At 36.0% G+C, this 12169-nt stretch overlaps 1 protein-coding gene across 2 annotated transcripts; it reads right to left on the bottom strand.

Moving 5' to 3' along the window:
• Nucleotides 1–424: 424 nt before the first annotated feature.
• LOC145116637 (pleiotropic drug resistance protein 1-like) lies at nt 425–11778 on the bottom strand. 2 transcript variants are annotated; one of them, XM_079052958.1, is made up of 22 exons: nt 11115–11778; nt 9758–9878; nt 9574–9662; nt 9401–9485; nt 9157–9316; nt 8963–9039; nt 6505–6558; nt 6039–6431; nt 5077–5358; nt 4692–5008; nt 4452–4612; nt 4259–4362; nt 3995–4145; nt 3735–3910; nt 3313–3642; nt 2947–3237; nt 2709–2792; nt 2486–2619; nt 1958–2185; nt 1701–1872; nt 960–1214; nt 425–862 (listed from the first exon to the last, which is right to left on the bottom strand). In XM_079052958.1, the coding sequence occupies exons 1-22, from the start codon at nt 11477–11479 to the stop codon at nt 605–607; spliced, it is 4287 nt and encodes a 1428-aa protein (XP_078909084.1). In that variant the 5' UTR covers nt 11480–11778; the 3' UTR covers nt 425–604. The 2 variants fall into 2 exon arrangements, with proteins under 2 accessions (XP_078909084.1, XP_078909083.1); XM_079052957.1 differs by having other exon boundaries at nt 3735–4145.
• Between the last annotated feature and the right edge of the window lie 391 nt (nt 11779–12169).

The raw sequence follows: 12169 nt of genomic DNA, 5'->3' as shown, positions 1-12169 counted from the left end.
CCTACCTAATTTTTTTTTATTTTACTTGTAATTTTAGATAGAAGAAAGAAATTAAGGCCTATCCTATAGGATTGGACAAACAGAGCAAGAAAAAAAAATAGATAGAGTATATATATAATAAAAGACATATTATATTTGATAGCATAAAAAGAATCCCACATAAAGTAGTTGGAGAGTTTTCATCATAAATAGATGTTTTCTCTTACTCATTTTAACATCCTAGTCATACCGACTTATTTCAAGGATAAATTGGTTTTAGTAAAAAAAAACGATTTAGGCTCCGACCTTTTACCACCGCTTTTTATACACATTGAAGCCATTATTTTTCAAATTAAACTTGGTTTTCTCTTTAACCAATTTGGTTGAACCCACTTAAAAACCACATATTTTCTACTATAGACTCTCAATCAGGTTAAGATTCAACTAATGGTCAATGAGTTCAAGCGACACTCAATCATATCAAATACATCAATATTGTACAAAAAAGATAAATATACTCCACACTACATAAATTACACATCAAGTTAACACACACACACACACAAAATCATAAACACTTTAAATACAAAAAATTAGACAATTGATGTTGTGATTATTTGATATTTTATCTCTTCTGAAAATTGAATGATTTGATGCAATAAGCAAATATAAACCCAAAGACCACAACCAATCCCACGTGAACTCCGGCAATTGTGCCCAGAAAATCGTGTTTGTAGCCTAAATACCGATCCAGATACCCTTTCACCGTCTCACCGTTCGTAAGCACATCGTCATAGTCGCCAAACTGCGACACCACCATGCCGTAGATGGTCCACGCCATCGGATTACACCAGTAGTACCACCGCCACCACACCGGAATTTTCTGTTGCAATTGGAACAAAAACCCTAATAATGATTAGCGATCAAGAATGAGGGGCTAATGTTATTCACAATTGAGATGAAAAGATCAAGAAACCTACGGGTCGTGGAATGATGAAGCCAGAAAACAGGTTGAAAAACCCGTAAAATGAAGCTGCGATAATGGCGGCAATGTTGGCGTTGGGGGTGATTGCCACCGTCATCATGCCGTAAAACGTCATGTAGAGTAGACAACAGAACTGGAAGAAGAAGTAATAGAAGAATTTGGCGGCTGTCCATTCAAACCCGATCATGGCGTACACAATCAGACTATAGAAGGCGGTTTGTGCAAAAACGTAAGGTACTTCGACCAGAACCTACGTAAACCAGAAAATGTTCAGAATCTTGAACATATAATCACTGGTAAGCATTCAAGTCTGTTCTTTTTTTTTTTTTAACAAACTTTTTTTTCCCAATTAGGTCATTTGGTAACAGGAAATTAGATTATCTAGTCACCAAGTACTTAAAAATGTTAGTTTAATTGTTTAATTGACAAAAAGTAATTAACATAAGATTATGCACATATAGCAAACCGCCAAGTGTGATTTAGGGGATGTTCATATGCGTCCTATGGGGTCAGCCTCTTAAGAGGGGTCACAATTAGAAGACTCTTATTCAATCTTATAGAGTCTGATGCCTTTTATTGGATCTGATAAGAAACCGGGTTCGACTCAGACCTTGACTCGATCAGATTTGACTTAATTGGTAACTATCAAACACCCATTAATTCACAAAAAAATAGAAATTTTGCTGAATGTGAACAAGTAAATTAACCCTAAATAAAAAGAAGTTGGTATAATCACCTGTGCGAAGGCATATGGTAAAGCGGAATACATTCCTGCAGCTCGTTCTCGATAAAAGACAGTGCGTTCGACATCCACAACAGGCTGCACTGCCGATGCATTTTGGACTCCTAGGAAGAGAACCGCCGTGTACATAGAACCCATTGCATTAGTTAGTTGTTGTTGGGTTTTCCTGAATACACAAACAAAATTATTGAATGATTAATTATAACAGTGTAACAAAAACAAATGATTAGGGTTTGAGTTTGGGTTTTTACCGTTTACCACCAAGATCCCAAAACATGGTCCCAAACACGACCCCGATAAAGGTGGTGAAAGCAAAACGGACAGCAGTGTAAGGAGGGTTCCGCCAGTAGGACCACCGCTGTTTCCATAGGCATGCGATACACTGGACCATGAAAGGTTGCGCGTATTGGGTTGGGAAATAAAGATCTTTTGTATCGGGACGTGATATGCTTAGTTCAGCAATAAGAGCCTTGTTTCTCCTGTGAAATATACGGCGATCTTGCTCAGAAACTATTTAACTTTTGTTAAACATATTAAAACAAAGTTGTACTGTTTTTGACACGCATTAGACTAAGATTCTATGCTAATGGAACAAAAATTGTAAAACTTTGTCCCACCAAAAAAGGCGGTATAGAGGGACCCGCTCTCGATCTCTAGTCTATGCAAAATACGTGGATAACCTCTTTATCCTCATTATCGAAAATAACCCTAGAAAACTTGTCAAGTTCTTTTCAATGTAATAAATGAAGTTATAAACATAGTGCAATTGAAGTACTCACCGATAAAGTTCGGAATTCCTATAGATTTCGGTGAAATCAACTCCAAGAGACAATTCTTGAGCAGTGGTACTGACTTCCAACATCCATGTTGCGGGGTTATATCCATCTTTAATCCTACTCACCCCGTTGATATCCTGGTTCACAATAACAATTGGGTTTTACCACTTTAGTTTCATACTGCTTATCATTAACATATATACACTCCATAAGTTGAGTATCTTACCTCAAAATATCTTATCAGTTGGCAAGAATGACGACCCACGGGTCCCACGTACAACTCTTGTCCACCTCTTTTCATCAAGAATAGCTGCACAATATTATTAGATGATAACTCAGCTGCTTAAAGGGTAGCGAACTATATTTCCCTAGAAAAACTTAGGTTGTGTTTGACATGCGTTGGACTAAGACTCGTGTCAATGAAACAAAACATGAAGACAAAAATGTGGATTTTCCAAATGTACCTCATCAAAAGCTTCAAATATATCGATGCTAGGTTGATGGATTGTGCACACAACGGTTCTACCCGTGTCCACGGTGTTCCTAACAGTTCTCATCACAATAGCAGCCGCTCTAGCATCAAGACCGGACGTTGGTTCATCCATAAATATTATAGACGGGTTAGCCACCAGCTCAACCGCTATGGTTAACCGCTTTCGTTGTTCGGTTGATAGCCCATTTATACCTGGCAACCCAACTAGTGCATCTCTCAATGGAGTCAGTTCCACAAGTCCCATAACTTCATCAACAAACATCTACAAACAACATTCAAATCTTATTATCTTGAAAAACCCAAAAAGAATGTAATCGACTTTCAGCACATGACTAACCTTTCGAGTTCCTTCATCATCAGTTGATAACCTTAGCCAAGCCGAATATAGCAGAGACTCGTAAACAGTTACATAAGGCGAATGAATGTCGTTTTGCTCACAATAACCGGAAATCCGAGCAAATGTTTCTTGTTTCTTTGGATACCCGGAAATCCTGATGTCACCTTCTATATGCCCACCCGTTTTTCGACCTGCGAGTACATCCATTAAAGTAGTTTTACCTGCACCACTCACCCCCATTAATGCGGTCAAAACCCCTGGTCGAAAAGCTCCACTCACTCCCTTTAGTAGTAGTAACCGATCTTCATTCAATCCCTGTTCTCTCATTTCCTATAAAAAACATAAGAACACTCTTAGGATTTGAAATTTTTTCTACTATAAGATTGGGTTTTTTAAAGAAACAAAAGTCTCTTGCAAGTTACCAGTGGCATATCGACTGAGTATTTGACATCGTTGAAGGTAATGCAATGTGGTTCGAATGGAAGAATCATTCCTTTTTTCTTCTTTTGATTGCTCCCACCACCTGGTGATGTTAACTCAACCGCTCCTGTGCCACTCTGGGTTTGTGTTGATACGGTTGATCGAGATTGCCCAAAAGCTATGAATTGTACACTAAATGTTACTGAATGGCTACTACGCTTATAGTGGTATTTAAGTATGAAAATGTAGAAAAAATACTCACGGTTGAGAAAAGCGAGAGACAAAGCAAAACAGAAATTGTAGACCAAAATGAATCCGATCATTGCCACCACTGCAATCCAATACCAGTAGTCTTCTGCAAAGAACCCTCGAGCAGTGATCACGGATTTCCCGAGTGTAGTATCGTTTAAAGTCTATAAACATATAGAAAAATTAAGCTTTGGCATATCAATACATCGATGTGGAAGCATATATATTGTAATATCACATCCTAGGTGCACTTCAGATGTTACAAAAATAGTATTACCTTTTTCCACTGATGCCCAAGAAATTCATTAGCGACAATGCCATTCATGGCGTACATCATTGGAGATGACCAATAACCCCACAACCACCATTTCTTTATATCGTCTGTAACAAGGAAAACATGGCTGTTATACGTAAAGGGATAAAAAAAAATGGGATTTTTTTTGGTTTTCAATCAAGTAACTTGTAAGTACCTCGTGAAAGGACAAAACCACCCAACGCAAAGACTAAAAGAAGGGCAAATGAACCAAAAGTGTTGGCAACAATCATGTTCCGACCCAATGCTCCAATAAATCGAAACAACGCAGAAGACATTTGGTTAACAAAAAACAGTAAAAAGTACTGCCGGAAGAATCTGTAAAACGCAAAAATTGGGTAAGAAGGGTATAAGATGAAACAAGAACATGAAATTTGTAAATCTTGAGAAGTTATACCGATTGATATTAGGATCAAATCCTATGACATAGTAAGTAAGCATCGTCCACAAAGCAGATTCAATAAGCGAAACAGGAATCTTGATGACCCATGACGGAAGAGCATATGCCCATGATGGATAAAATAAGAAGTCCCGTTGCTTGTAGTATACGGGAAGCTTTGCAATTGTCATTGAGATCTCAGACATCCCATTAAACATGATCATAACCACACCAAAAAATAGAGCACCCGTATATAACCCTCCATCTTCTACATTACCTCTATGCAACTCAGTGCGGAAAAACACCGTCATACAGACTAACGCCATGATAAATAACTGAAATAACAATCTTGATTAGAGCTAAGCATAAAAAAGCAAGCATTTGTAGCGAAAATGATACTCACTTGGGACAATTTGAAGATGTAAACAAAAGAATTTCTCTTCATTAGCAATATTTCTCTATGGGTGCAAGCTTTCAAGAGGTCTTTCTTGTTTATTCCGTATTTCTTACTTGTAAGGGCAGCAGGGTGGCTTCTTGCTTTGTCATATGTGGAGGCAATATCTTCCCCGAGTCTTTTCCCGACATGGAAGGAACGAAATGCATCGGAGAACTCCTTGGCTGTCACAAATCTGTAATGCTCGTTTCTTCTCATCCAATATTGCTGCTGATCTTTCTTCGATGTCACCTATAACATAATTTCCACATCTCAAAATTTTGTAAAAAACATATGTTAACCAGATAGATATGTGGTGAGGTAGAACTTAAGTAAATAACAAAAAAATGTTTCGGGTTCACTAAGAGAGAAGTTTTAGTGATCTATATTTGATATGTTTTGCTAAATTTCAGAAAATTAAAAATTGACAACAAATTATTCAAATAAAATGCGTAATCAATCAAGCGATTTAGGGAAATCATAGAAATCACGTGATTTTACGGTTAGAAAATTCAAATTGGAGTCCAAAACAGTAAAATTGGGTCTGACAAATGGGACAAACGGCCTCTGGCGGTTTTTTAGAAGCTCCAACCAACTGAGAGCTTTCAGACCATATAAAGTGGGACTCGTAACTATTGAAATATCAAAATTTATGCATTTTTTAAATTAGGCGTCTTTCCACCACAAATGTCTCCAAAAGAACCCTTTAAAAGAGATAGAGCAGACTTCAACATAGAGAGGCAGAAGACACCAGCTATAATATTAATACCAAGTTAGATATTGGGATTCCTAAATTTTCCCTCCAAAGAGTCTTTATGGAGAAGGTAGACTCCAAAACATATAGAAGCAGATGAGGCTGTGTCCAATGTGGGACGTTAATAACTTGTTAATGTGAAGTGAACTAAATCAAGGGGAAAAGAATGAGAACATACTTCTTGCAAGAAATCAGCAACACCTTTCCTCTCGGGGCATTTAAACCCCAAAGATTCAAAAAACTCGAGCACATTATCACGTGGTCCTTGGTACACGATTTTCCCATCTGTCAAAAGGATAATGTCATCGAATAAATCATATGTCTCGGGTGCAGGCTGGAGGAGGGAAATGACAGCTGTTCCTTCAAGGATATGAAGAAATTGTCTGAGTGATTTCACGATTTGGAAAGTTGTAGAGCTATCCAAACCAGTGGAAATTTCATCCATGAGAAGAACGTTTGATGGCCCAACTATCATTTCACCCGTTGTAACTCGCTTCTTTTGGCCACCAGAGATCCCGCGTACCATTTGATCCCCAACCATGGTATCCGCACAAATGTCCAAACCCAACAACTGCATGAGAAATAACTTAAATTAGATTTTATAAATAATTAATGTTTGTAAAAAGTTAATCTAAAGTTCATACCTTGATAGTGTAATCTGTCATCACACTTGCCTCTTGACGTTCAGATGCTGCAGCCTTCATAAAAAAATAGAAGTATCAAATTTAAGTCATAAAGAATTACGAAATAAACGAAAGACAAAATTGACCAAAATGGTTTGTTGTGGTATGGACATTTCAAAAAGCAAATTTGCAATTCGAAAAATCTCTATTGTGAATATCCCTATGTTGGGTAATCTTGACATGGGTCATGGGTTTATTGGAGTTATGGGTATGGGTAAAAGGGTAGTATTTTGTTTGATTTATTTAATGTTTGAATAAAGGACTTTTGACCAAGTCTAATGCAGAGAAACGTTGGTATACTTGGTCTTGGAGTGTCCTACTTTCTAGTGGGTAGTAGCTAGTTTTTAGTTTAGTATTGTTTAATTTCCGTTGAGTCTTTTGTAGCTATATATATAGCCTTTGCTTTTGTTTATTGGAGTAGCTTTTTGGATATAAAGAAATCAGTTTCCTCTTTCCTCTTTCTTTTCTTTTCGTGTGTAGCAACAACAGGGAACACTTCTTGGTTTTCTTCTTATTTGTTCAAAGGTTGCAGGGCCTGTTCCAACATTTGGTATCAGAGCCCTAGGCTCAACATGTGGGATCTTTGAAGAGGTTCTATGTGAACCTAAGGTTCTATGTGAACCTGTTGCTGTTGCAGTTCTGTGTGAGCCAAAAGCTCTGTGTGAGCCGAGTTCCAAAATAAAAAATCTGTGTGATTGTTTTTCCTTTTTGATCTGTGTGAAGAGAAAGTTGTCTGCTAAGAAAGTGGTGTGTGCTGAGAAAGTGCTGTGTGCTGAATTCAAGGTCTGGGTGAAGAAGACAGAACTTGTGTGGTGAAGCTTTCTGTGTGAAGAAGCTAGTCAAAGTGAGGAAGAAGATCAGAAAACAAAGTTTTGGTGCACCTGCAAGTGTGTATCGGTGGTTTGCAAAATATATATATATATATATCAGAAATAACTCAAGTGTTGGTTGGTTCTGTGCAAGAAGAAAGAGAGTGATCTGTGTGGTTGGTACTTTACAAGAAGAAAGGATCGAGTTAGGGACGATGCCAGCAACAAATCCCGGTGGTGCAAGTCAGGTTGTATCCATGAGCAGTCAAAGTATCCCATTGCAATGCCCCAAGTTAACAGCTACAAACTATACAAGTTGGTCGATTATGGTGGAGTCGATCCTACAAGCATATGGTTTATGGGAAGCGGTTGATCCGGAAACGGGAAGGGCGGTGGAAGCAAAGAAAAATCTAATGGCAAGAGCATTTGTGTTTCAAACTCTACCTGAAGATATATTGCTTCAAGTGGCTAAGCATAAGGATGCAAAAGATGTGTGGGAAGCTCTTCGTGTGCGGTATTTGGGAGCCGAAAGAGTTCAAAAGGCGAGACTTTAAACACTTAGAACCGAGCTAGAGATGTTGAAGATGAAAGAGGGTGACACGATTGATGAGTTTTCAGGGAAACTTAGTGAGATTGCATCCAAATTCAAGAGTCTTGGGTCTAGTTTGGAAGATGAGATAGTGGTAAGAAAACTACTAAATTCGGTTCCTAAGAAATTTTTGCAGATTGTTGCATCTATTGAGCAATACTCAGAGATAGAGGATATGTCACTTAAGGAAGCTGTGAGAAGGTTGAAGGCATATGAAGAGAGAATTAAAGTTCTTGATGAAGATGAGAATGATCCAAATCAAAACAAGCTTTTATTGTCAAAAGAGGAATGGGAAGAGAGAACCAAGCGTGGTAACTTCAGTCAAGATCAAGGAAGAGGTCGGGGTCAAGGAAGAGGTCGTGGTAGAGGTGGCCGGTTCCAAAGCGATGAAGATCGAAGGGAGCAAGGTATGTGTCGAGATAAACGACATATTAAATGTTATAATTGTCAAGAATATGGACATTATGCAGCTGAGTGTCCTAAAAAGGAATTAAAAGAAGAAGTTCACTTGACTGAAGATGATAATGAGCCAGAAGCACTACTTTGAAGAATCAGATTCATGTCAAGATTAAGGGGTTGATTGTTGGGTAATCTTGACATGGGTCATGGGTTTATTGGAGTTATGGGTATGGGTAAAAGGCTAGTATTTTGTTTAATTTATTTAATGTTTGAATAAAGGACTTTTGACCAAGTCTAATGCAGAGAAACGTTGGTATACTTGGTCTTGGAGTGTCCTACCTTCTAGTGGGTAGTAGCTAGTTTTTAGTTTAGTATTGTTTAATTTCCGTTGAGTCTTTTGTAGCTATATATATAGCCTTTGCTTTTGTTTATTGGAGTAGCTTTTTGGATATAAAGAAATCAGTTTCCTCTTTCCTCTTTCTTTTCTTTTCGTGTGCAGCAACAACAGGGAACACTTCTTGGTTTTCTTCTTATTTGTTCAAAGGTTGGAGGGCCTATTCCAACACCCTAAACAAAAAGTTTTTTTTTCCCTATAACTAGACTTCTGGAGATGGGTCCATACCTTCATGAAAACGTCGATGTCAGGATCAGGCTTGATGTTTGCATCTTTCTCTCTTCTTGACAACTCCGCCAACATCTCTGCAATTTATACGAAAAACCCTTGTGCTTTTAATTTTTTTTTTTTTTTTTTTTGGAATTTTCCACATATTGTTATATCCACAATTAAAAATCAGGACAAAATAATCTCAATCTAACCATATCTTGATCCAACCCCTTGGCATTGTGCAGAAAAAGCCAAGGTTTCTCTAACAGTCATTTCTCCAATATGGACATCATTTTGACTGATATAAGCAGAGGTTCTTTCGGGTACAAACTCATGCAATTCATGACCATTGTATGTCACCTTCCCAGAGCTCTACAAAGATTTACCAAATGTCAAAAATAAAGAAAATGGTAATGTTTTAATCTTGAAATCAAGTCATTCAGAACAAGATTTTACCTTAAGCTCCTTATCAAGTTTTCCAGCCAACGCTAACAGCAGTGTTGTTTTTCCAGAACTAGGTGGGCCCAAAAGTAATGTCATTCTAAAAACATGTTTTATTATGTTAGATTTAGTAAAATGATTATAATTAAGTTATAATTTAAGGATGGTTGATGTTCTTTTTTGCTCACCTGCTAGGCTTAACGACCCCGCTAACATCATCAAGGATGGTTATATGTTTTTTCGAATTTGGAAGCATATGGAATAAGCTCAAGAACCCCTAATGGAATCAAACATGGATACATAATTTATAGGGAAAACTTATTTAAAAAATATTTAAGAAAGTTGCGTATATCAAATGATTGGATTCTTAACCTCAAATATATCAATATGGAAGTTCATAAAACTAGGTAGAGCTCTGCTTCCTGTATTGATATCTGCCTCCACAGTCATATGCTCAAATTTGACTTCAATTGTTGGCAAATCAATGCCGACCCTGTAACATTCCCAGTGAAAGTTACAAAATGTAAGAAAATAGAATTCAAAGTTAAGAGAAAACACAGTCTTTTTCATTTTTTAAAAACGTTACATGTTTAATTAAATGAAAGGATAAACATAAATGACATATTTGTAAAAAGTTATGACTCAATGGAAAAACTTCAATTCGTTTCTTTGACTTTTCTTTATTAAATCTTTATTTTTTTGCTTAAGGGGTGTTTGAGATTACTTATCTAAGATGCTAATTAGCTTATTGCGACTTGACCGCTAATAAGTAGGTTTTAGTAGTGTTTGGATAGATTTAAATCATAAGTGTTTATGACTTAATTAAGGAGTTTTGGAGAAGTTAGTCGGTTCTAATTTATCTAAAATAGCTTATGAATTATTTAATCCAATTTATCATATTAACCATATTCTATATGTCTATCTATATCCGGTCCTTATTGGTCATTTTACATCTATAAGCATCAATTTTTAAACTCTAGAAAACAATTTATCAACTTATTAGTTTTTACAAATAAACATAAGTTATCAATAAGCAATCCCAAACACCCCCTAACATAATAATAATAATAATAATAATAATAATAATAATAATAAAATGGGACACTTGAGAAAATATAAAAAGAAAAAAAAAATCGAGACAAATTTGTAGAAGATTATGACTCAATAGGAAAACAGCCACGTTTTGGAGAAATATGTTAAAAAAGAAATCATTTATATATAACTTACAATGAAAGTCATGTTATATAGTTTGCTAGATTAAATTCATCTCAATAAAGAAACAACACCCAAGTACATCATGCTTTCAGATTCGTTACAAACAAACGGTAGTACTTGTTGAATGACACAAGTTGTCAAACTTCAATCCGATTTGACCGTTTGACCCGTTTTAGCATACTGTACTGTTCGTTATGTTGGTACAATGGTTACGCTTCAATAAAGGTGACAAAATGAACAGTGTAATTGGTCAAAATCAAAACGTTTGAATTTTGATTCTTGTTAAAGTTAATGTTTAGCACTTAGCATCATGTTAACCCCTCTTCCATCTTTTTAATCTTATATTTACTTATTAATATTATCATTAAATATGATTACGAAAATGATACCATATATTCAAATGGTAATCGATATTTTTAAGCATTAAATGCCAAATTCCACCCGCTTGACATCATCATATATATCGTTGGAGAAAGAATACAATCAAACAACAAGAAAGAGGAATTTAAAATACCTATCAATTCTGTTCCTGAGCTTCAACAAGAACTTTTCATTATCTTCATCAGCAATCCTTACAAGCCTATCAAGTAATCGTTTTCGATCATTGTAATCAAGATTATCCACATCAACTTCATATGAAGGTCCTCTTGATCCAAAAAGTAGACCTCTTTTCAAACGATCAAAAGTTGGAAGCTTTTCAAGAGAAGCCCATTTAAGAGCTTCTTCATCATTTTCTTCACGAGTAGATTTTGAAAACACATCCATCCCAGAATTCCTCCATACAGAAGTACTTGCAGATCTTAAACTTGACAGCACTCCACTACCGCTACTACTTGCTCTCATACTACTACTAGCTTTATAAATATCACTTCCATCCATTGTAAATCAAAACCCTAAAAACCACTAAAAAGAAATAAAATTTTCAAGGGTTTTAGACCTCGGACACACACACACACACACACAAAGACAGATTTCCTAAAAGGGACGTGAAATCTGATCTGGGTATTCACTTTGATCAAGAAGAGCTTGAAAGTAGAAAGAATCCATCAAGAAAAACTTGAAAGTAGCAAGAATCGATCAAGAACAAAAAGGGTTCTCTTATGAATTTCATTTATAAAGAAAGTGTTTTCCCCACAGAAGCGTATTGTTGGAGGATCTTGAGAATTCGTACACTTCATGCAGGGTCAACACTTAATACTGGCACAACGATTTAAAAGTGTTTTGGGAATCTTCTTGTTCTGTTGGATTGAAGTAATACTTAATTAGCCATGAGTTTTACTAATTAAAATATGATTGCCACGACCATAATACATTCTTTGGTCCGATTAAAAACAAAAAAATTACATCCTTTGTGTAAAACAAATATTTTTTTACTTGATGAAATAATTTAATAGAAGTATGTGATTATTAATCAAGTATTTCCTGATAAAGGTTAAACAAACAAATTTTAAATTAAAGTAAAACACAGTTAGTAATGATAGATAAGTTTGATTAGATTATCATCATTTATTAAACCATCCAAAAAGGTTGTTATAAAATTGCATTATATCGTAATTTTTTGAAATATTA

The sequence above is a fragment of the Lactuca virosa genome, chromosome 5, assembly GCF_052849685.1.
Source record: "Lactuca virosa cultivar CGN04683 chromosome 5, Lactuca_virosa_CGN04683_v6, whole genome shotgun sequence".
In the NCBI taxonomy this organism is placed as follows: Eukaryota; Viridiplantae; Streptophyta; class Magnoliopsida; order Asterales; family Asteraceae; genus Lactuca; species Lactuca virosa.
The sequence above is the reverse complement of the archived record's forward strand: the minus strand, read 5'-3'. Positions and strand labels throughout refer to the sequence as shown.

What these genes read in the sequence shown, in the direction of transcription:
- LOC145116637 (XM_079052957.1), bottom strand. Translation starts at nt 11,479, where the DNA reads ATGGATGGAAGTGATATTTATAAAGCTAGTAGTAGTATGAGAGCAAGT. An exon ending in TCCATATTGATATATTTGAG is followed by an intron (nt 9,663 to 9,757) that starts GTTAAGAATCCA and finishes TGATTCCATTAG; the next exon opens with GGGTTCTTGAGCTTATTCCA. An exon ending in TTGGGCATCAGTGGAAAAAG is followed by an intron (nt 4,146 to 4,258) that starts GTAATACTATTT and finishes ATATGTTTATAG; the next exon opens with ACTTTAAACGATACTACACT.